Source organism: Solanum pennellii, chromosome 4, assembly GCF_001406875.1.
Source record: "Solanum pennellii chromosome 4, SPENNV200".
NCBI lineage: Eukaryota > Viridiplantae > Streptophyta > Magnoliopsida > Solanales > Solanaceae > Solanum > Solanum pennellii.
This window is the reverse complement of record NC_028640.1, coordinates 75,086,872-75,111,713: the sequence shown is the minus strand read 5'-3', so window position 1 is coordinate 75,111,713 and position 24,842 is coordinate 75,086,872. Positions and strand designations below refer to the sequence as shown.

Below are 24,842 nucleotides of genomic sequence, written 5' to 3'. Positions count from 1 at the left end.
AATTTTTTTTCTTTTTAAATCGCTCAAAAAATAATTCTGTCTATTTTTGTGTAGTAAAATTTATGCAAATTTTTTTTTTCGATTTTCTCTAAAAAAAAATTTAATTTTTAAAGATAATCATATCCACTTTACAAAAAGAAGTTAGACATGTCAAATTCTTACAAAAAGAATTCACAGCATTTATAAGAAATAGTATCAATTCACATGTATTTATAAGAAATTTTTTGTTTTTTATTAATTTTTTTTTAATCGCTCAAAAACTAAATCCTACCTATTTTAACATAGTAAAAATTCATGTGAATTGACATTTTCTTATAAATGTATGTGATTTTTTTTTTGAAAAAATTGAATTTTTTTTAAGAACCTGACATGTCAAAATTAACTACAAAAATTAATACAGAATTGGAGAAAAATTGAACAGAAAATTTTTGCACAATTAACTATACAAAAATAGACAGGTTTATTTTTTTGAGCGATTTTAAAAATAAAAATAAAAAAAATTGGCAGCTATTTACTTAAATTATTAAAAAAATAAAAAAAATTAAACATAAAATCGCTGCATTTATTTAAATGTAAAAATAAAAAAAATTTGATTTAAAATCTCTACTAAAACATCAATTTAAAAAAAATAAATATTAAATCACTGCTAAGACAGCAATTTATTAAAAAATAATAATAACATTAACAGCAACTTATGTAAACAATTTAAACAATTTTACCGCTTTGATTTTAAAAAAATCTCATATACCCTTTAAAAATTTTATTTATACCCTTCTAAAATTTTTGTTAAGGTTTAGGCTCAAGACTCCATAAAATACATCTTATTCCCCACTTAAATTAGGAATCCAGGTGGATTCGAACCACCGACCTCTCGACAACAAGCATCGAGCGCTCCACCAAAAACCGAGCTCTTGGATCCATCCGAAAATGTAATTTAGCAGCTAGATAATTAACGAAGATATGGCCATTAAAGAAATGAAAGCAGCACCTATCTTAAAAGTTCAGTCATAATTAATAAATAACTTTAGCTGCCACCGGATTTAAAAAAATTAGGGCCAAAAATGATAACCTTGGAAGTCACCCATCTTGGTAGGAATATGATCAATTGTCATGTGAACAGAAATATTGGTTTAAAACGAACTTTTAGGGTTATAATAATGAACACTCTCTTAAGTAAAAGTACTGATCAAACTCGTGCGAGTACAACTTTCATGTTACAGTCCCCAAAAAGGTATAAAAACTAACATAATAGTAACCACAATAACTCAATAAAGTATATTATAAATACTTAAATGACGTAAATCTTTTACGCCCAAGGACTCACCCCATGCTAGTCTCAACAAATACTTCCATGGGACAACTTTCCAGCAAACATAGACATACTCTAGAAATAAAAAAATAATAGAGCAAAAACCGAAACTATCGTACTCATCGTACTCACAGTTAAACCAAAAATAATAACTTCAATATTAAATAAATGCAACTGCAAACCATTAGGTACGGCAAATCAGCATCTTCAAAAGAGGAGAAACTAAATGCACCACATGGTCTTCATGAGAACTGTGAATTGTCATATATCATGAAAACTTGCTTCACGTTCCAGTCTAGTAGAAACAATCGGAACTGCAGAGAGGGAAAAATATCATTAGAAAGTCCATAAAATACAAAAATACACGAATACAGCAAAATATTAATAGACAAAAAAAGCAGCATATCTTCTATAAGACAGATGATTACCTCAAGAGTAGCATTATAATATACTTAATAAAGCCCTAGGGGAGAAGTAGGTCATCTGCTACAAGTTCTTTGAGCGCAGTACATCGGGAGAAGAATGACCAGGCTACCATACTGTGTTACTGATATACACCATAGATCCGAACAAGCAACAGCAACAAGTTCATGCGTCAAGTTCCGAGTGTTTCCAAATGTAACAAGAACAAACCAACAGTATGACCCAAATGATTAACTTCCAACAGCAGCAAACGGATCTTCAGATCTTCAACCTCTTCAACAGCAGCAACAGCACAAACATAACTTGAACGCACCAGGTAAAACATCCATGCATCAACAAAGCAACACTTCCCATCACAAGGTGGGACTCCAGACAGCATGAATCAGAAACGAAGATATTCCCAAGTTCTATGTTGCAAAATTTTCCATCATCCACTCAGATACAAGATCTACCCAGTACACGGAATTAATTTAACAGTCAATCTCCCAAACCTGCCTAAAATACACTTCCCAGAAGGCTACACAAAAGGGAAGCCATGACCGGCATCTCCATAGATTGGAACACTTACATCACGATTAAAAAGAAACAACGTGGCTCTCCACATAAACTCATATCATAGAATTAACTGAAAGAAATTTATTCATCCACAACGAAGAGAAGGCAATAATTACCCACGTAAAAGGGCCATGAGAACAAATGAAAAAGAACAGCCATCAACAAGAAGAGACTTATGGATGAAGCCTTGGTTATGCCATGATAATGGTTCTTACGCAGAAATTATTTTTAGATGGCTTTTTACATGACATATTTTAGATGTGTATCTTGTTCACCTGAAAAAACCTACTAATATTCAAATAATAGCTTAAATTTGAGAGTTAGACGGCTAAATAATTATTAGCACGAAACATAAGCCTAAACGCAACTTAAAGTTGATGCGACATAGAATGATTGGTCTTTTAGTTGTTTATACTTTATTTAAAAGGTGTCAATATTTTCGTTTTTGAAATACATTCGCTCTCGAAAAATATGAAGTAAATGACCCTAAGTTATCAAAAATTGGATATCAAGGATAGAGGGGAGAGGGGAGACCAGCCAAAATATGTTATGAAATAGTTTGAAGCTTCTTCAGTAATCAGCTGTATGTGACTGCATATAAAAGATTAAGCTTTGTACGGCTTGTTGAATAATTCTAAAACTATTGATTAGAGATATTTTCATTACTGTCTAGGTGATTATAGAGGAAAGTAATAAATATATGGATGCTGATAATGTAAAATTGATTATGTACCTCCGAGTAGTGCAGCAGTAGAAACGTTGCTTTGTCCATCGCCATATTAAGCAATTCAACACGAATAACTTGTCCATAAAAAACAAGTAACCACTGGATCGGTGCGAGATTGTTGGACGCATGAGCAGGGAAAGAGCATGAAAAAATAAAAAGGACGCGACACACACAGAGAGGAGATCCAGGCAAAACCCTGTGCCTCTCCTCTCCAACACCAAAAAATATAGTTTTATTAGGTACTTTTGGCCTGCCATGCGAGCGCACCCAACATGGCAAAGGCCTGGTAACATAAAACAATAAACACCTCACTTTTTTCCTCTCTAACCTCGCACAACCTCAACTCATTCTTTTATCTCTCGTACATGTGCATGCATAAATAAAAACTAAAGCAAATAAAACATTTAGATAATTATAAACATCAAAATTAAACCATCATAACCTTAGATTCACCATAACGTTCTCTGATTCAACCTTCGGCCGATGATAACCGGTCAAAAGAACTTGATATATGACAACGAGGCACCAATCCGTTAGTCTTTGCATCTATTTTCAAACCTGCAACATGTAGAAAGACTTCGCATGTTTTCAACAGAGGTAATTTACTTAATTCATAATTTCCAAGCAAACAAAAACACAAAAAGCTTATCTAGCTCACCAATATATCTCTTGCGAACAACGGTTGAACCCTCGCGATGATAACATCACGGTTGCTGAAACTTCTTCTCCAATCTCCACTAATCTATTAAAGACCGAACAGATCTGACTCGACTATGCTCATCTATCCCAAACGAACACAAGAACACATCAGATCCACCATCTCTTCGTCAACCGTCGGCCAGATCAAACAAACATCGAACCATCAATCCATACGGCCCGTCAGTCGCCGGTCCGGCACAAAACCACGGCGGTCCGGTACAGAAACACGGCAAATCCATAACCAAAACGTAGATCAAGGAACGATCTACACAGATCTGATCATGAAATTTGAAGAAGATAAACTACTTAGAAGAGATCTGGAGAAAATACGAAGATAGGCGTAGAGGTAAAAGGTATGCATGAATGAAAAGAGGAGGACGTAATTTATTAAGAATTTTGAGGGAATGAACGGTTGAGATTGATTTAAGATAAGATATTCAACGGTAGAGATGAGGTTTAACCATTTAAGGCGGCAAAGAGGTTGACAAGGAATAGGTACCGTAAATAGATGGACAGCTGTCATGGAATAAATTAAATTAAAGGGAAAGTTTCTGGATGTGTAATTTGAGTAGGACATATTAACTTTTGTAACGTGTGATAACATGCTTCTCACGTCTAACACGATAATTTCAGAATTTTAGCAATTTAAAAATAAATATTTTCTATGTGAAAAAATATAATTAATTTTTATTTCTAGTGACTATTGTGAAAATTATATTTTTACAAAGAGGAAAATATTTATAGTCAAAAAAGATTGTCATATAATTTATTTAGACGCTTAAATTAATATTTATTGGGACTTGAAAGTTTCATCTGTTTAAATTATTTATCTATTTTTTTAATTATTTTTAGTTATTTGTTCATTTTAATAAATAAAAAAGGACGATTTTTTACTTATTTATGCCCTCAAATAATTACTTTGAAAAAAGAAAGTATTTTTTAAAAATCTTTAGTCTTTTAATTCACTCAATTCATAATTAATAGAGATAAAATAGTAAATTCGTTATGTTAATTATTATTTTTTCAATTGATATATCAATTTAAAAGTTGATAATAATTAGAGATATGTGAGTATTTTTTATTGAACTTTTTTTTTAAAAAAAAATACTTATGTGCATAACTTAATTGTTCACGTGGATAGTGAATACTAGGTGAAAATTTAAATTTAAAAGCAAAGTGTTCGTTGAGTTATAAATTGATCACTTAAAATATATTATTTTTAAGAAAAATATAAATATCAACGCCTTAATTTGAATATGCATTTAAAAACATGTGTAAAAAAATTAAAAATGAAAAGTGTTTAATTAATTGTTTAGTTATATCAAAAATTAATTCGAATCTGAATGGATGCATTGTTTTATATAAAGGTGTATGTAGAATATCAAAAGGAGTTATTCGTGTTTCAGCTAGTTTTAGTAATATTATTGTCATTGTTACAGATGTATATCGTTGTGATTTTGGAGATATCCAAATTATTCGGGTGATAATTAATAGCATTTTGTACTTAAATCAATGGACTTAGTTTTTTTAAAATAACGAACGAAAAAAAAAAAATTGTTTATGTTTACATAATAAACGCTTAAGAATACGTACAAAATCTTCTTCATTATGTTAGTTAACCTCAAAGTTTTTTGACACAAGGCTTCATATAAGCTTACGCTGGATTTTAAATTACGAGAGAGTAAAGAAATTCGAACAAATTCTATTAGTTACTTATTTGCTATAAAGAGGAAAACTTTTATGCTTACATATAATACTCCACTCTTAAGAGTTGACAAGAGTTATTTTTGTTGTTCAATTTAAATTCGTGATTAAGTAATATATATTTTTTATCAAATTATGTGATTTGTTGTGTTTGTTAAAATTCTGCAAAATCTGCTATTAATATGAGAAATTAATCCATTGAATGATATAGTACTTCATTAGTTTGGAATCAGATGGATCACTTTCTAAAAGCAACAATATCAAAAGAGACAAGACCAAAAGGGAAAATGCGTTTGAAATCCAATAACATTTTTCTTAATTGCTGGTGTAAAACAATTATTTGACCTTTTCTTTTATTTTAAAACAAACAAATTTTTAAAAATTAAGTAAATAAACAAACATTTGTTTGACACTCATGTTAAGAAATTGGTTGACGATGGATTTCTAGCACTATATTTTTTAATCTTCCTCAAAAAGGATGTTGTCCCTCTTGCATATTTACTTCAAACTTAAATACGCAATTAAAATTTTAGAAAATACTTATTTATGTCATTATTTTTAATATTGATTTTAAAAAATTATTTTTGACACGTGGTCAATTATAATTCGGCCATGTCATCAGTTTCTTTTAATTAAAAAAATTAATTCAATTTTATTCAGAATTTTATTTTGTGTATTAAAAAATTAATGACGTATCCAATTGTATTTCGGTCACGTCATCAATTTTTTTAATTAAAAAAAGTCAAAAAATTAAATTCAATTTTTTTCCAGAATTATTATTTTTGATTTAAAAAATTGATGACATGGTATTACAATTGGATATGTGTCAAAACTGGTTTTGCAAAACTAATTTTTAAAAATAATGGCATGAATGAGTCTTTTTTTTAACACTAATGACATAAATGAGCCAAACTTTTAAATGATGACATAAATAAGCCTTTTCTGAAAGTTTAATAACATATTTGAGCCTTTTACCAATAGTTAAATTCATTGTAGTTTTTCGTTGAATTTAAAACAAAACTATTTTATTAATTTTTTTATTTCTTCTACACTTCCAATTTACTATCTTGAACACGATTAGGTAACACTTATTTTATGAATACAAAAATTGGTAGTGGTCATGGTGACAAAAGTTGGCGATTAAGATGAGTGGTGTGTTAGGATCGAAAATATGTAGGTGTAAATGCGGAAGCTAGCAAAACAAATTTCGAAAGACCACAAGTAAGAAGACAATGAGAAATATACCAAAAGACATAAAGATTTAACGTGGTTCGGTCAATCGACCTACGGTCCACAAAGGAGATGAGTAATCCACTATAAATATGAGAGTACAAATACAGAGAGAAACAACCTCAACCAATTCACTCGGAATACATGGGAGGTTCACACAAGTAATAACGTATCAAACTTGTGACCCAGAAATTCTCCCCCTAACCAAAACTCTCAAAGCCCTTAAGACTACATTGTGAATGCTGATTAAGTTAGAAAGAACATTCCTCTATTTATAGAGTCCTAAACTTTTTCCTACCACAAAAAATATTAGTCAATCTAAAACCTTTTCCTAAAAGGAAAACCTATTTATTTTAGGACAAATAAAACCCAACATGGTGGTGATAAACTATACTTTTTATGTAGTGTAAAATAAAAAGCCAATCAAGTTGAGTAAAAAAACACCTAATTAGGTTCATAACTTTCTAAAGAATATTCAAATTTTGGACTTAGATCATCTTCTATTCCAGGATAATTGAAAGTAGCTTTAGTTAAAGGTAGCCAACCCATACCCTAAATGAAAGCTGCAAATTCTCTAACATTTCAGCTGTAATAAAGCAAAAAAGAACCATTGTATTCCTCTAGCTAAGGTATCACGCCACAAACCATGTTACACCCATTCAAGTGATCAACTTTAAGCTAATCAAAGCAAACATGTATATATGGGCTAACTTTCATGCTTCTCAATTATTTTACAAAATATCTGTTATCCCTCATCATCTTATCGGTGTAACTTTTTTCGATAGTGTTTAGATAGGATAGAATAACTATCTAATTTCTCGTGTCTATAACTTCTATCACTCTTTTCATTTATCGCTAGGCAAATAGTTGATGGTCAAGGTTTTGAAAACTCAAAATCGTAAAAAGTAATCAAATGTGTTTATTTAGACGAGTGAGGTGTTTTCAGTAAGCTTTTAGGAAAAGGAAAGAATTATACATAAGTATGTTTTTTAACTTGATCTTAGCACACATTTATATCTTCCAACCTTGACTGTGTACAAATTAAATTTGTATAAAGTTGAACAAGTAGACACACACGTCCTGCGTGACATCCTACATGACAACTTTCATCCTATGTGGTGTCCTATACGTATTATGATACGTATGACTCATGCGTCTACTTGTTCAACTTTATACAAGTTAAAATGTCTATTTGTGAGTGTTCAAAATTGAATAGAATAAATCTGAAATGAAGTCAAATTAAAATGCACAGTTATATATTTATGCCGAAATAAGTATTTTAAATAGTAGCGGTGAAATATTTTTCTTCTAAAAAAACACTTTTAAGAATTATGATCGAGCACAACTTATTACTGTGAATTGATTAGTCAAACACAAATTGCTTATCACCAAACACGCTATTCTGAAAGTCTGAAACTCACATTTGACAATGACAAAAAAACATATTACAAAATAAGCAGATTTTAAAAATTTGACCAAACCACACTATTATATAATACAGTAGAACAAAAAAGGAGATCAGTACTGTCAACAAAGAGAACTTTTATCTGAAGCTATTTGATGCCCATACATACATTGCTTGGATTAAAATGAAAGCCAAGCAACCACAGTGATTCTGATAGAGAAAAAAAAAACACAGAGTGATAGCTAAGCTAACTTTCAAGTCAATCTTTTCTATCTGGTGTATGATAACAATTTTATTATTTTTTTGTTACTTTTTCCCCAACTTTTTTCCACCTTACCCAACACTGAAAAACCCTTCTCACCAAAAGTGACATAACAACTTCACACACATTAACAAATTGACCTGCAACACAATCTAAGAATATTCTTCTTCTTTTATTTTTTTCACATTTATTTGCTTTTATTGAATTTTGATGTTCCCTCTTATGGATGTTTAGTCCAAAAAAAACTCTGTTACATAGTAAAACAGAGGGAAAAATTATGTCAGGGAAGTCGGATTTCGCGCAGAAACTGCTGCATGATCTTAAGCTTCGTAAGGAACGAGTGGCTGCTGCTCAAAATTCAGGCTATTCATACTCCACGCCTAGAGGTAAACTAATGAAATGCTAATGCACATGATTTTCTGATAAATCTGAAGATATCTGGTTGAATTATGCATGAGATTGAACGTCGAATTAGTGAATTGTATAGATTGAAATGTGTAATATTCTTTGGCAATATTACACAGTGAGATAGAATTAGTATGTTCTTTGAGTATTTGAGCTCAGTGTTATGTCGTGCGACTGAGCTTACAGGATCGTGAGTAAGTTGTCAAGTGCCATACGAAACTTTAGTAAGACTGTAAATTGGATCCTATAAAAGTAACATGTTTGAAGGAACCAACAAGGACGTAGGTCTGAGAGACTTTTGTAATGTAAATTACTAAGTTGTTAACCTATCAGATGATTATTCACACATCATTGATCTACATAATCTTTTCAATTATTACTTTATGAGATTTTACAAATATTTAATTTCTTATGAAAAAAAAAAGAAGGAGAAAGCACTATCTTCAAGAGAAGATCATGACTTGTAATAAATGTTTAAAGAAAACATATTTGGAGTGTATGTACAATTCACCAACATGATGTTCATAATCAATAATCAATTAGGAAATCCATTGTTTTCATAAAGATGGAAGATATATTTCTCTGAGCCAGTTTGAGCTTATGAGTTCTGAATTCTGAATTCTAAAAAAAGTTCGTTAGTTGGATTCTGAATAAGTTATTTATACATATTAAGTGAATTTCTTAACACAAATACAAGGTTTTGATCGAAGGTATTGAATTCTATCAAACATGTAACTTCATTTCTAGCTCCGCCCCTGAGCTTCACATAGTGTAACAAAAGATGTTAGAAGCAGAAAAAATCTATTAAGGAAAAAGAAGTGTAAACTATTTTTGATAGCTCTAACTCTCTGGTTTTCATGGTTGTAAAGCTTGCAAAAGAATATGTGACAGATGATAGTGTTAACTAAACTTGTGATATGTCTGAACTACAGATGCTCGTGCTAATTCGGGACAAACTTACAGAGGATCTCGACAGACAAAAACTTTAGAATCCGTAAGTTAACTTGACAATATCAGGACATTTTGAAGATTATTTGTAACAATAAATCTCATTTGCCTAACATGTTACACTTTTCAGGTTAATTCAAAAGTAGGTAGTACCAGCAACAGATCATTTCGTGTTGAAGATTCTTCAGGACAGATTGTTACCTATGGTACTGGGAGAGTCCGGACTTCTGAGAAAGTGGGAGATCTTTCCATGGCCCTCGCTTTTGCTATTGAAAGCGGAGGAAAGTTCACTAAAATGGACTCGGGCTCAAGCAGAAATCCTGTGCTAACATTTCTTCATCAATTCAGTCAGAGATCAATGGATATAAGTAAGACAGATAGGAGAACGTATCATATTCCGAATAGTCAGTTCCCTTCTGTCTCTCAAGTTCACATCAACGAAGTGTCAAAAGGGATACAAAAACTAAACGAGATTCTGAAAGCCTGTTCCAATGGCCTGAATTTCGATAGGAACTCAATTGAAGTTGGTCAGGAGTTGTTGAAAGGAGCTATGGATTTGGAAGAGTCCCTGAGGATGCTCGTAAATCTCCAGGAAGCTTCGGATCATATGATCAAGCCTCAAAACAAAAACAGGATCACATTACTCGACGAGGATGAGGATGAGGATGCCAAGATAGTTGATCAGAAGCAACTAGACTTGCCAAGATTTTCATTTGATAAGCCCTCGAAAAACTCATATGTCGCCAAAGGGATAGGAAAAAATGACATCAAACAGCGGCTCATGGATCTGACTTACCCTGATCAAACTCCTAAACTGCAAGAAAAGCAACCTCTCAGCACAAACAAGTCGATGTCCCATAAAAGATCAGCTAGTTGTGCTCCAGACTTCAGAAATCTGGACCAGAAGAACCAGTTGAAAGGAACAAAATCTGGATCAGAGAAAGGAAGAATTTCTAATGTCATTGCAAAACTAATGGGACTCGATGAACTCCCACAGAAGGAAGATAACAAGGCATCAAGGAAAGGATCAGATCCCAAAAAGAAGCAAGAGCCAGTACTAATGAGAAGTGCAGGTTTTATTGGCACCCGGGACGCTGAGAACAGGTCATCTCTTAATGTTGACAAAAACATGATAAGTGATAAACTACCAGTTCAGGATGCAAAATTCATGCGTAAAGCTGAGATTAACCGTGCATCTCCAAGCAGGAACAATGATATGGATTCTTCTGGTAGAGTTCAACAACAGGAGGAGCGGAGTATAGCGGTCAACAAAGATACAGGAACAGTGCCCTCAGGCTTGCCAATGATCAACAACATGATGGATAAGCCACATAGCAAAAACATCCAACTAAATCAAGTTAATTTCCAACAGAAACAGAAAGAACAAAACCAGACAAGTGTTAAGGGGAAAATCATAAAAACAGTCGAAATCAAGGAGACTATCTCTCAGACAAAAAAGCTACAAACATTGAGGGTGCCTCCAATCGATATTGTGTTACAAGAAGATACAATTCAGAAAGAAACAGACAAATTTCCTTTGAGCAATGAACAGAAGGCCTTAGCTAAGGATGAAGTGCATCACATGCAGAAGCTTAAAAAATCCGAGAGACAAGATGAGAAGCTTCAAGCAGGTAAAAAAGAGAAGTTACCCTCAAACAAAACTATGCAGGCAAGGAGACACAAAGCAAATCAAGTGGAAACCATAACTTCACCAAAATCAAGGAGCAGTGCAGCAAGTTTAAAGAAGAAGCAGTCTTCTCGGAACCAATCCATTCTTGGTACGAAAAATTCTACCAAGTCCAAAAATGGAGCACCTGCAAAAGATTCTTCAAATGGAATAAATCAAGCTTTTGCCAAGCACCGGAACTCTTCTACCTTTGTAGGGATCATGCAAAGCAGCGAGAACAAAAATACCGATCAAAATGTGTTGTCAAAGGAAGTATTGTCTCGATCAGAGAAGCTAAACAACATCAGTCAATCATCCAAGCAAGAGAAGCCAGTCAATCTGCCATCCACAGATAGGATGGATCATCATAACAAAATTCATAGAACTGAGACCTCTCCGAAAATAGATGAGTTATCCCCAACTTTGCAAGACACAGAGCTGCAGAAGGATGACAAAAGCTGCTCTGGTGGAGCAGAACAGTCAACTGAAAGCCAGACAAGAGAAGCAAATGCAGACAACATAGGATCTAATGAGCCAGATGTGAGCATGGAGATACTCGACTTCCAAACCGAGCTACTTGGTAAAATAGAGAACAGTACCTCCTGCAACACAATTATGGAAAAGGAATGTGACAACCTGACAGATTCTGGAACTGTGATTTCAAATGAAAATGTAAGTTCATCTGTGAGAAGAAAGCTAAACTTAAGTGCGCCGTTGGCATGCTTTAATGATTCAGAGTAGTTTTATATTTAGAAACCTACATATGAAATACCTTCATAACATGCTTTGTTGGATTCCTGCAGCATCAAGAAAAAACGCCACAAGAAGTTGAAATATCCATGGACCTGAAAGTCAGAGAAGATAGGCCACAGATATTACAAGCTACAGACCAATTTAATGGTATGTCATATCTTCTTATATATAATAAATGTAGCATTCTTAACTTGCAAGGCTTGATAGCAGTCCTATCATCTCTATATCCCAATGATTAGCGCCTTTCAAACTCCGATCACAATAATCAAATATCATTGACACTATATGAAATATTATTAGTATTCAGCCTTCGCTATATGTTTCACATGAGATGAAACATAGCTCATATACTGCAAACTGGTTCTAACGATCGATGTTGCAGGGATTCATCAAGAAGCCTCACAGAACAGTAAACTTTTCAATGATGAACAAAATAAAAGTTTTCCTGCCAAATTTACAGGTACTGATATAAAAATCTTATTTTCTGTTCATTTACATGTAAAAAGATGAACGTCATAGACGAAGTTCCTCACCCCTCTGATCATATGGCAGGAAAAGGAGGTATAAAAATCTCCAATGTTGTTAGAAATGATCAAGAAACAACTCTTGCATTAGTGGTACAAGAACCATTAACAGTTCCTGAAAAGCACTTCAAGGAGTCGGTTATTAAAAATCAACTATTTCTAAACACAGCAGAGGCGCTTTTCAAGCTCAACATACCAATCAGCATTCTCCATGCCAGTGATCAAAACGACCAAGGGGAAGACGTTAAGCTTATGATAGACTGCGGCTATGAGATAATGAAAAGGAAAGCGATAAGACAGGAGCAAGCAGTCCATCCGTATGCCACAATATCCATAGGATATACAAAGACAAGGTCTTTGGACAATCTTATCAAGCAACTCTGCAATGATTTTGACACATTAAAGTCTTATGGAGGCAATGGAAATATGAGTGATGAACGCGATGAAGCAGACTACTTGCATAACATGATCGGTAAAGATATGTCGAACAGAAATCCAGATGTTAACTCCATGTGGGATTCTGGATGGAGTACTGAACAAATAATGTTTAGTTTTCTTGAAAAGGATGATGTCGTAAAGGATGTGGAGAAGCATTTGCTCAATGGACTCATCAACGAGATCACAATGGATTTATTACGAATAGCCATTTCAGTTTGATTGTTTGATAGAGTAAGAAAGTCATTTCAGAAAAAGATTGTTGTTGGCTTTATAATTATTGTGCAGTTTAAGTAGGGTTGAAAATTGATGAAGCAAGTCTTGTAAGTAGTAAATCAAGAGGCATGTATAGTTTATAAGTGAGACATTTTTGGATTTCAAGTCTATTCTGATTCATTTTCAATCATCAAAGACATAAAAGAAAATGTAATCAGACACTCAATATTATAATATTGTAGTCGTAAAATTTTGATCATACCACCGGCCAGAAAAGTCTACCTTGAGGCCAGAGACAGGTCCAGGATTTGAACTTGATGAGTTCAACATCTAAAGTTCACAGTATAACTACATTTATAGTTATTCAAATATATAGAACTATTCGTTTGGATTAAACACGTAACTCAAATGCTACATCCATCACGGTTGAAGGCAAGAGATCGATGAGTCTCAAGATTGGTAGATGTTGGGAATTAAACACACAACACACACAAATAATCTAGAGAAAAGAGAAACGGAACACAAACGGGACACACAAGAATTTAACGTGGTTCGGTTTCCCTACTCCACGACTGTAACAGGAGGATTTTTATTTCACTTGTGCTGCTCTAGAATTACAAATACAAGGATCATATTTATAGGAAAGCCAAATGGTTAACCTAGGGTTTCAGTAATGGGTCGGGCCGGCTCACAAGCCTCCACAAAGCCCAACAATCTCCCACTTGGAGGCTTGAAGAATTTCAACTGTCATCCACTTAGAACACTTGTATGTCTAGTAATCTTTTTCAACTCTCTCCTGCTACAGCGGCCTTCTCATCAGTCAACTGAAAGGCCCGTTGAAGCTCCCCGAAGCTTCAACACATCAGTCACGGCTGAAACTGCCCTTGACTCGTCCTCGGTCCCTACCGGCTCCCACTTGAGACACGAACTGCCGGATCCTAGAACTCCCTGAGAACAAACACTCTCCATACTCAGCAAGAAATTTTCTGGAGACGTATCAACAGCTGGAATACTGGTTCTCTTGACCCACTGTCTTCTAGGAGCCTTGGCTGAAGCACGGCCGGTGCTCCCACTGCCACGAACGCCTCTGACTGGTCTTCCTGAACCTTTCCTTGCTCGTTCATCCTGAATCTGACCTGTGGCTCTGGGTTTCTTTCTTGCAAAGACAACCTTCTTCTGCCCACGAGATTCTGTGAACCGGACTTTGTTTTTCTTCTGAACTGGGACGGTCACTCCCTCAGACGGTAATCCGACAATATACAACGATCCTCTTTTTGTTCCACGAGCCATGACAAGATTGCCCCTCACGACCTTCCACTGCCCATTTCCGAACTTCACATGATGTCCCTGTTCATCCAACTGCCTAACAGAAATCAAACTTTTCGTCAAGCTTGGAACAACTCTGACATCCTTCAAGGTCCAGAAACCGACTGGCGTCTTCAGCACCATGTCACCCATGCCCGTAACATCAAGAGCTCTATCGTCTGCAAGCCTTACCTTTCCAAAGTCTCCAATAACCAGATTCTGCAATGCTTCACTGCTGTGGGTAGCGTGAAAAGAAGCACCAGAATCCATGACCCAGGAATCCACATTGCTCTCCGCGCAACAGATAAACAAATCCTCGTTGACGCTGTCTTCTGCAATGTTGACTTGTTTGTCTTTCTGGCATTGATTCCTGAAATGCCCCACCTCCTTGCAGTTCCAACATGTTACACCTGAGCCATCCCGAGCCTTTGACTGACTCCTTCTTCGGTTCCTGCTCCCACTACCTCTGTTATTTCCTCTGCCTCTGACGACGTTTAGCATATCACCTGATGATTCTCCAGAACTCCTTCTTCTGACATCCTCGCCAAGAACGAGATCACGAATCTTCTCAAAGGTGAATCCATTAGGTCCCACTGAACTGGCAACTGCTGTAACCGTTCCGGACCAACTGTCAGGCAATGATGATAACAGTAGTAAAGCTTGAACTTCATCATCGAACTTAATGCCAACTGACAAAAGTCTGGCTAAGATCGAATTCAATGAGTTGATGTGCTCGGTAACTGAACTGCCTTCCTTCATCTTTGTGTTCACCAACTCTCTAATCAGAAAAATTTTGTTTGCTGCAGATGGCTTCTCGTACATGTTAGACAAGGCTTCCAAGATGCCTTTCGCTGTCTTCTCCTTAAGAATGTTGAACGCAACATTCTTGGTCAACGAGAGTCGGATAACTGACATAGCTTTCCGATCCAAAACTGCCCACTCTGCATCAGACAATTTTCCTTGCTTGTCACCCAACACTACGTCCAAATCTTTCTGAACCAGCAAATCTTCAATCTGCATCTTCCACCAACTGAAATCTGTACCATCGAACTTCTCAATTCGGAACTTCCCATCTTCTGCCATCTCAAAGGACTTCGGCAATTCCCTTAACGGCGTCTACAGACAGCGGGCGGCGATTTGGACGATGCTCACGATCTGGACGCTCGCGGCTGGATCTGAGGCTCCTCGACGCGGCGGCCACTGGAACGGCGCGACGGACAGCACACGGACGACGGCTGTTCGCACCCTGCGCGGTTCTCCTAGCCGGCTGCTGCTTGAGGTTACCCACACGGTAACGGCGGCTACTCCTCCCTGCACACAGTTCTTCACACAAGAACCCTAGGTGACAATTTCTCACAGTTTGTGTTACAATGTTGTTGAAACCTCGCTCTGATACCAATTGTTGGGAATTAAACACACAACACACACAAATAATCTAGAGAAAAGAGAAACGGAACACAAACGGGACACACAAGAATTTAACGTGGTTCGGTTTTCCTACTCCACGACTGTAACAGGAGGATTTTTATTTCACTTGTGCTGCTCTAGAATTACAAATACAAGGATCATATTTATAGGAAAGCCAAATGGTTAACCTAGGGTTTCAGTAATGGGTCGGGCCGGCTCACAAGCCTCCTCAAAGCCCAACAGTAGAGTCACCAAGCCCGCGACTTACAGGCATGTCTCACATGTAACAAACCTACCAACACCACACAATCTGTATAGGATCAACTCAACTTCAACGGTTACAACTCTACGTCTCTCAATAGATTCTAAGAATCTAACCACCATTCCTCAGCGATTCAAGAAGCCATTACCTACAATTGGCAATTTTTTGTACATCCTATGAGCAACTAAAACATTCTTCTATAAAAGTGACTCATACATTTTTCTGTTTTCTTTTCTCATATGTCTCACTCACTAATCACTTGCAATTCTACTTGTAGCTTAGCTCTCACTATTATCAATCTCTCATTGTAGCACACCTTAAAGCTTTAAACATTAGTAGAGGTGTCAAATGTACATATCAAAATGAACTGAGTTAATAAATAAGTAAATTGCGCTGAAACAGACTAACCCAACCTATCCAATTCTTACTAAGTTATAATTGTGTCATTTGTAACTTTTTACTACCTCATAAAACTACAGTTTTTTCTCTTTATTGTGACTATATATAATTAATATATCATATAAAAGGAATTGTCCTTTTGAAAAAATATTTTGATATAGTCAATTTGAGAGGGTTAGGTATTCATGGACTAATTTTGCTACCTATAAACGACAACGAATACCAATAAGATATTTACAAGGAAATACAGTTATGCTTTGAAATCGACAAAAGTTGTGGTACAGTGACAGTAATCTTGCATTCCAACCTTGTATAAATCTCAGTTCGAACTATTAATTCAATCATAATTAAAATTTAAATCCTGAATCTAACTTTAGTCAACTTTCGAGCCCTGTAGTATGCTATGAGATAACCCCAACATTTTCACATAGATTCATGAGCTATAAAGGTTTGGATTGAATCAAAGGTAATTACCGTTTGACTAGTTGTACAAACATATCAAGCCGTCTTAGCTCAGTGGTAGAGCGCGTGGCTTTTAACCACGTGGTCGTGGGTTCGATCCCCACAGACGGCGAATAGTTTTTATTTATTTGGACAAATTAGGAAAATTAATATTTTATTAATTCAGAAGAAATTGATTTCTTTTATAATTACAAATCTTACAATGGTTAATATTTTATTAGCTTGAAATAATCTTTAATAATATAAATAAATTTAAAATCCTTCTAATATAGATGATATTATTCATTATTTTCAATTGAAACAAAAAGTGGCAATCGAGAGAGGATTAAAGGACGAAGTTAGATATTCAGAGAAGAAAATATGTGATTTACTTAAGAAAATATTCAATTAGTTAGAATAATATTCAATGATGAAAATATAAATAACCTCAAACCTGTGATGTTAATCAAAACTCATTTTTTATTGTACAATACATAATAATTAATTACAGAAAATTATAAAATATTATCTTTATCATACTTGTTATTTTAGAAATCAAGACATAATTAAGTGTTTTAACCTTTAATCATTAATTGTATGTGGGAATTGATATTAATGTGTTGAGCAAAAGAAAAAAAATGAAATACATATGAATAATAAAGAAGAATGATTGTGTCAAAATTATCCTTTGTTTAATATTTTTATCCCATTTAATTCATTATTTAATTATATTTTATTTGATTCAGTATTTAATATTTTTCTACATCACTTCTCACAAAAAAGGAATGTACCGTACATTTTAAATGGAGTAATTTTCCTTTTATCATAATGTAAATTCTATATAACTCAGTATCAAAAAAAAAAGTATTGTGATGAGTATATATATTAGTAATCAAAAGTTGAATATAACTTTATTTTTTAAAAGCATGACTACTTGTGAAAATTGTTTTTGTTTTGACGTAGTATTGATTTAAAATTTTCAATTATCTATCTAATTTCATGCTTATATAGATTAATTAGCTTGCTAGTCATTCTCTACTTCTTCAAAATTTACATGATAATTGAATTTTCCGCCTAAACTTGACTAGTTCTCTCTCTTTTTAGTTTCAAACATTATAGCAAATACTATAATATATAGTAGCGGTACTAGAAATATTCAAAACATACTTTTTTAGAAAATACAATTAGAAAAAAAAAAGAAAATTTAATATTTGACAAATAATTTTAATATTATGCATGAAGATTCAACTTTCACCTTTTTTCTCTCTCTACATAGTTAAGTTAATGGATCGAATATAAAGTAAAGGTCCAACTCGGCTTAGTAACAAGAAAAGAAGATATAATAATGCTTGTTTAAAATATAGAAAGCTTAGCAATGAGTAATGTTTGAATGTTGTTACTCTTACAATGAGGTGAAGGTGTAAGACAACTCTGCAACATATTAATATTAATATCCTTCATTTAGTTTTAAACATTTTGTAGATATTTCACTTGCTGTTTGGTATAGATATTGAGAGTCAACTAAATCCAGATTCACATCACAGTAAATATAAAGTGATTCCTAACAAAAATGATTTCAAACTCAACACTCAAATTTTATAATAAAGAATAAATGAATACTTACTACTTTGTTCATAACTATTTTCTTCCCTTTAATTTCAAACTTTTCAAGAAAAAGAAAACGTGTATAATTCAAATCAAGATCAATCGAAAACAAACTCTCTATCATATGTGTACGCTCTATATATCCCATTTGTTGTTGTTTCACTTTTGTTTCTCCACATAGTTAAGTTAATGGATCTATAGGAAATGTCCAACTCAATTACCTCAAAAGAATTGAAACTTAGAAAGCTTAGTAATGAAATGTTTGAATCTTCACCTTTAATTGCTTTCTCTTATGGCTAAGAGATTACTTGTCAACAGATTATACCATCTCCCCTCCTTCCTAAAGTTGGAATTTTACTTTTACTTTATGCCTACACTTGCCCTAATAATTCCTAAAGTGGAAGTTCACTTTATTGTTTTGTGTAGGGTGTCTCTTGTCCACAAACACAAATTTCTAAAGCTTCTCTTTAATTTATCTTTTACTTGCATTTAGGAAAATTTAAATACCTTGTAGGGACTTGTTGTCACATTCAAACTAAAGATGCAAAAGTGATTCCTTAGCATAGAAGGATAAGCTATTCAAAGCACTTAGACTTTCAAATATCCTAATGAATTATATAACTAATGATCATCTTTTCCCCTTCCTCGAGTCATGATCAGGACGAAATTATTCACTTATGTACGATGTTAATATCAAATTATATCAATCACCACACGGTTATCGATAGAATTGATGTGATGAGAATATGTATTGATTGACAATGAATATGATTAAGTGATTGCTATAGTTTTTATAAAAATACATATGGTATGTATATTAAGTTGGTATAAACAACAAATAGTTAAATTGTTCTATTTATACCGTTGATATAAGAGGGTTATCCGTATATTATTTTAAAACTCAAAAAGAAGGCTTTATTATCCTAATTTGGGAGTAATGAGCATGATTACTGTTTACACTTTGTGGTGATAATTGACAAAAACATATCTTCTATCTTTAGATTGATTGAAAAGGTAACAACATTTTTCTTGTTAAAAATAAATAAGTAAGGAGATAAATATATGTTAAAGCCATTAATTAGATCGAACGTATTTTATTTCAATCATATATACACCTCAATTATTTTATCGTATATTTTATATATTTAATTAGAAATATATCGATAATTAATTAATACTAACATTTTATCATCACTGATATCACATATTTTTCAATATTCATTTCAGTTCTTTCATTGCTTGCGAAATTAAATCATATACTAGTAATTAATAAAATGATTTCAGAATTACAAAGTTTTATATTAAAATTTTAGCAAAAATAAAATATATTTTAAATAATTTATTCTTAAACATGAATAGAATTACTCGATATCTATGCCGATAGAACTAACACAGTTGACAGTCCCATGCACTCTTTAATTTAAAATGTTTATTAATTCCCACAGAATTTATGATTCAATCATTGTGTTCCTCTATAAATTTAGAATTTTAAATTTTGTTCTCTCTAACGGTAGAAGAATCTAAACACCTTTGAAGTTTCTTTTGTATGCTCTGTTTTTGTACTTTGTACTTCAAAAAGCTATCTCTATTTATACTTCTTCTCCATCAATCATTTTTCTCCATCAAATTAACATCCATGGCTAATTCGTTTCATAATTCATCCTTCTTCCTACTTCTCTGTTTCTTGCATTTCGTACTCGTCGCCAGTAAGCTCTTTCAACTCTTTAAATATGCATTTGTATTGTTATAAATCAACCAAATTACATGTATTCGTTGAGCTCAGTGTAATTTTTCGATGAAGGAAACTATAAGTTTTTGTTTTCAAGTATATTTACTAGTTATATGCTAATATTGCAGAATCGCAGTCATTTATTGGTATAAATTATGGCCAAGTTGCGGATAATCTACCGGCACCGGAGGCAACAGCCAAGTTACTACAATCAACTTCAATTCAAAAAGTCCGGTTATACGGATCCGACCCGGCAATTATCAAAGCTTTAGCAAATACCGGTATCGGAATCATGATCGGAGTAGCCAACGGTGATATTCCGGCGATGGCATCAGACCCGAACTTTGCTAAAGGATGGCTGAGTTCAAACGTGCTTCCGTTTTATCCGGCGAGTGAAATTATTGTAATTAACGTCGGAAATGAGGTTATGTCTTCAAATGATCAGAATCTGATGACGAATTTGTTGCCGGCGATGCAAAATTTACAAAAAGCCCTAAATGATGTTTCAATTGGAGGGAAAGTTAAGGTGTCGACGGTTCATTCTATGGCGGTTATGAAGCAATCGGATCCTCCGTCTTCTGGAAATTTCGACCCGAATATTGGGGATTTGTTGAAAGGATTGTTGGAGTTCAATAAAGCTACTGGTTCTCCTTTCGCCATTAATCCTTATCCGTTTTTCGCTTATCAGAGTGATCCTAGACCTGATACTTTAGCTTTTTGCTTGTTTCAACCTAATGCTGGTCGAGTTGATGCTGGCACCAAGATTAAGTACACCAACATGTTCGATGCTCAGGTAAAGAAAATTTATACGATGCAATTTGCAAGTTATTACGCGATCTTCAGGTTACTATATCAGGCTCTGTTTGTTACACTTTCGTCAAGAGTCTTTTAGAAACAGTCTTTGGGTTAAGTTATGCTACATTCTACCTTCACCAGACCCTGCTTGTAGGATTACACTGAATATGTTTGATATGTTTACCTGTTCTACGTCAACATAACATAACAGCATATGCAGCACTATAAAGATTGAATTTTTCCCGAAAGACAACTGTGATAAACATGCTTGTTTTATATGAGAAACTTGCAAATGCTTGGAATCTATGTGTTATCTTGTTAAAAATAAAACATAACGAACGAATATGATCTATATAAATGATACCAACTAGTGTATTCTGAAAGTTCATTTTTTGTAGCTACATTTCCATTAGATTGGTTATTTTAGTAACTTGATAGTGTAAGAATAAATGTTTGATTTAGATAAACACTATTCTAGAGAACTCCTATATATCCTCTTAGATCTAATTTGTAGAGAAAAATGGATATAAATTATTCATATAACTAGTTTAGGATTGAAAAAAATTGATTGACTGGCTGCATATCCTCTTAGATCTAATTCGTAGTAAACTTTTTTACATGATGTTTGGAAATAGAAAGTTTACTTTCAAAGAATGAATGGATGAGTTTATAAGATGAACTCAATTTTGATTTCTTAAAACTCTTAGAATTCGAGTGATGTCATTCATCTTTACATGTAGGGGGTATTTTGTAGGTGTTTTTTGAGATTAACATAATTAAGTTGGATGTATGCAGGTGGATGCAATAAGAGCAGCGCTTAACGCTATGGGATTCAAGGAAGTAGAGATTGTGATTGCGGAAACAGGGTGGCCTTATAAGGGAGACAGCAATGAAGTTGGTCCAAGTATTGAGAATGCAAAGGCTTACAATGGCAATTTGATTGCTCACTTGAGGTCAATGGTTGGTACTCCTTTGATGCCTGGCAAATCAGTAGATACCTATCTCTTTGCCATATATGATGAGGATCTCAAACCAGGACCAACTTCTGAGCGATCCTTTGGACTTTTTAAGCCTGATTTAACCATGAGTTATGATATTGGACTTTCTAAAGCCAACAACCAGGTAAGAGAATCACTACAAGAACTCAATTACCTTGTTATTTAATATGCTTGTAAAATATGCATTGCACTGGTCTGTAGTAGGTGTGAAGTTAAATGCGGACAAGGTAGACCTAAAATCACATGAAATGTAATTGACTATAAGCCATGCCAATTAGTTGCGGATTAAGTTTCATATTAATATGTTATTCTAGGTCCAATGTTTTCTAGGAATCTATTAGTCATCGTGTCAATATAAGATATAAAGAACTTGTAGTAATTTAATTTTGGACTGAAAGGCCACCTTATAGAGCGACATTGATAGTGAAGATTTATGTAGCTACCTTGTTTTCAATAGATGCATAACTGTTATAATTTCTTGGAAATTTCGTGATTATTAAGGTCTGTGATGAGTTTTTGTGTTTTCGAAGGTTCCAACACCAAAAACTCCGGTGTCTCCCTCGCCAAATGCATCCCCAAAAGCTCCTGTGTCTCTGTCACCAAATCCAGCACCAAAAGCTCCGGTGACTCCCACACTGGTTCCAACGCCAAACACCACAGTGACTCCCCCGTCACCAAAGACAGAGAAAAGTGTCAAGGCAGGTGTATCAGATTCTCAATTGCAAGCAAATATCAACGTAGGGATGCTTGTTTTGAGCCAAATACTGTGGTACCCCATGCTGCATATGCGATAAATCTCTTTACCAAAATTCAGTAAAGAATGTTTGAACTGACAGCATCTCTCTCATCAACGTGTCCTAGTAAGCTGCTGATCAGTTTTGTCTTCTGTCGGGGAATGTTAGTAGCTCAGTTGGTTGGTTACCTGCAACTTTTACTTTGTTGGTGAAAGTTCAATTCCCCACCTTGTAATCTCCTCCCCTGTCTCCCCTTCCCGTACCCTAGTTATCCAAGAGAGAATTAAGTACTTGAGAGCAGAGGCAATTTGTAATATCATGTAGGATAGCTTTTGTGAAAATGTTTTCCTCTTGTTCTTGGTATTGTGAAGTGGATGGGTTATATTTTGCGTGAATAAATCGATCACGCAAAATACAGATTCTATTACATGTTAAAGGAATTGTGATGTTTTGGTTGCTTTTATGGGTGTATGAATTGACTTTTTTAAAAATGAGTTATAAGTTAAAAGTCAAAAGTCAAAAGTTATAAGTAGGGAATTTCAATTTTTGTTAAAAAAAGTACTTTTAAGTCGTTTATATGTTATCCAAACACTTTTTTAATCAAAAAGTAACTTCAAAGTCAAAAGTCACTAAATATTAGTCAATCAAAACTCCTCTTAGTAATCACCAACAACAAGCCACCATCCTTCTTCCTTGGCTTTAGGATGTCTAGGCGCAAACAACTTTGAGCTTGAGGCAATGGTCTATGAGAAATAGACTCTACGGCTCCATAGACACTATCAGGGTGAGCTTGTACCATTGAGACTGGATAAATAAATTACGATTTAGATTTTTTATCACAAATTAAAAAAATTATAATCTAAATCTCATCCAACTAACCTAACTTTTTAAGATCGGTTTGGATATTTCAAAATTTAGGTTTTGTCTTATAAGTAAGTCATAACAATAAGCAAATTTACCTGATAATTTACTTCTTAAAATTTTTAACTTTCTACGGCTAATAAGGATCGAAGCCCATCCTACCACTCATGTAATTTCATATTGAACTTTATTAATAGTATAAAAGGTATTATAATATGCGTGTGCCCTTAATATTTTGACACGTGAGTAACGTCGTGAATCCTTAGATACAAATAAGTATATACATCGATTAATGTCAACAAGTTCCGTTATCGTCCAGCGGTTAGGATATCTGGCTTTCACCCAGGAGACCCGGGTTCGATTCCCGGTAACGGAATATTTTTAATTTTTCATTCTTTTTCTTGTTTTAAAAAATCTTGAAAAAATGAAATATATTATCTGATATAATAATAAGTGAAAACAATATGGTTAGTGAAAAAAAAATGTACAACAATAACAAACTCATTAAAATGGTATGCAAATTTTATTACTGCCTCATAGAATAAAAAAGATTATTTTTAAACGATCTCGAATACGGTGATAATGTATATTATTTAATTTTTATTTAAATTCTAAATATAAAAAGAAAAAAAGAAAAACTTCTTAAAATAAAGAAGATCTTCGAAAAGACAATGTACTTAAATGATTTTTACAACTTGACCCCCAACTACCCAAAACAGAAAAAAAAAATATTATCTCCTAAGGCAGACATCAATTCTGATTATTATTTTTTTATATGTTGGCTTTGCTTTCAATGTCAAAATATATTATTTGTCATTCACCACAAGTTACCTCTCAAAGTTTATCGTATGATATGTGAAATAGAAGCATAGATATCTTGAGATTCTATCAAAAATTTTCTCTTTAATTTTACGAAAATAATGATAATATTTATTTAAATTTTGTCTTTTTTAAATTCAAGATAAAATCACCTTAAGATAGTCAGTAGATATTTATATATGTGTATATATCTAAATTTTATATATATATATATATATATATATAT

At 33.7% G+C, this 24,842-nt stretch overlaps 2 protein-coding genes, 1 long non-coding RNA gene and 2 other non-coding genes across 5 annotated transcripts; 4 read left to right on the top strand and 1 right to left on the bottom strand.

The window, feature by feature from the left end:
* Window positions 1–1,169: 1,169 nt before the first annotated feature.
* LOC107017488 lies at window positions 1,170–4,086 on the bottom strand. The gene is made up of 3 exons (XR_001456505.2): window positions 3,673–4,086; window positions 1,738–3,572; window positions 1,170–1,623 (listed from the first exon to the last, which is right to left on the bottom strand). It is a non-coding gene; the product is annotated as an uncharacterized LOC107017488 (long non-coding RNA).
* A 4,100-nt stretch (window positions 4,087–8,186) lies between these two features.
* Window positions 8,187–13,522, top strand: LOC107016043. Its single transcript, XM_015216518.2, has 6 exons — window positions 8,187–8,700; window positions 9,652–9,713; window positions 9,798–12,005; window positions 12,137–12,233; window positions 12,469–12,546; window positions 12,639–13,522. The coding sequence occupies exons 1-6, from the start codon at window positions 8,541–8,543 to the stop codon at window positions 13,265–13,267; spliced, it is 3,234 nt and encodes a 1,077-aa protein (XP_015072004.1). The 5' UTR covers window positions 8,187–8,540; the 3' UTR covers window positions 13,268–13,522.
* A 3,614-nt stretch (window positions 13,523–17,136) lies between these two features.
* TRNAK-UUU lies at window positions 17,137–17,208 on the top strand. The gene has a single exon. It is a non-coding gene; the product is annotated as a tRNA-Lys (tRNA).
* Window positions 17,209–20,160: 2,952 nt separating this feature from the next.
* LOC107018030 (glucan endo-1,3-beta-glucosidase 7) lies at window positions 20,161–23,399 on the top strand. Its single transcript, XM_015218372.2, has 4 exons — window positions 20,161–20,386; window positions 20,538–21,202; window positions 22,000–22,326; window positions 22,733–23,399. The coding sequence occupies exons 1-4, from the start codon at window positions 20,227–20,229 to the stop codon at window positions 22,994–22,996; spliced, it is 1,416 nt and encodes a 471-aa protein (XP_015073858.1). The 5' UTR covers window positions 20,161–20,226; the 3' UTR covers window positions 22,997–23,399.
* Window positions 23,400–24,101: 702 nt separating this feature from the next.
* Window positions 24,102–24,173, top strand: TRNAE-UUC. Its single transcript has one exon. It is a non-coding gene; the product is annotated as a tRNA-Glu (tRNA).
* Window positions 24,174–24,842: the final 669 nt, after the last annotated feature.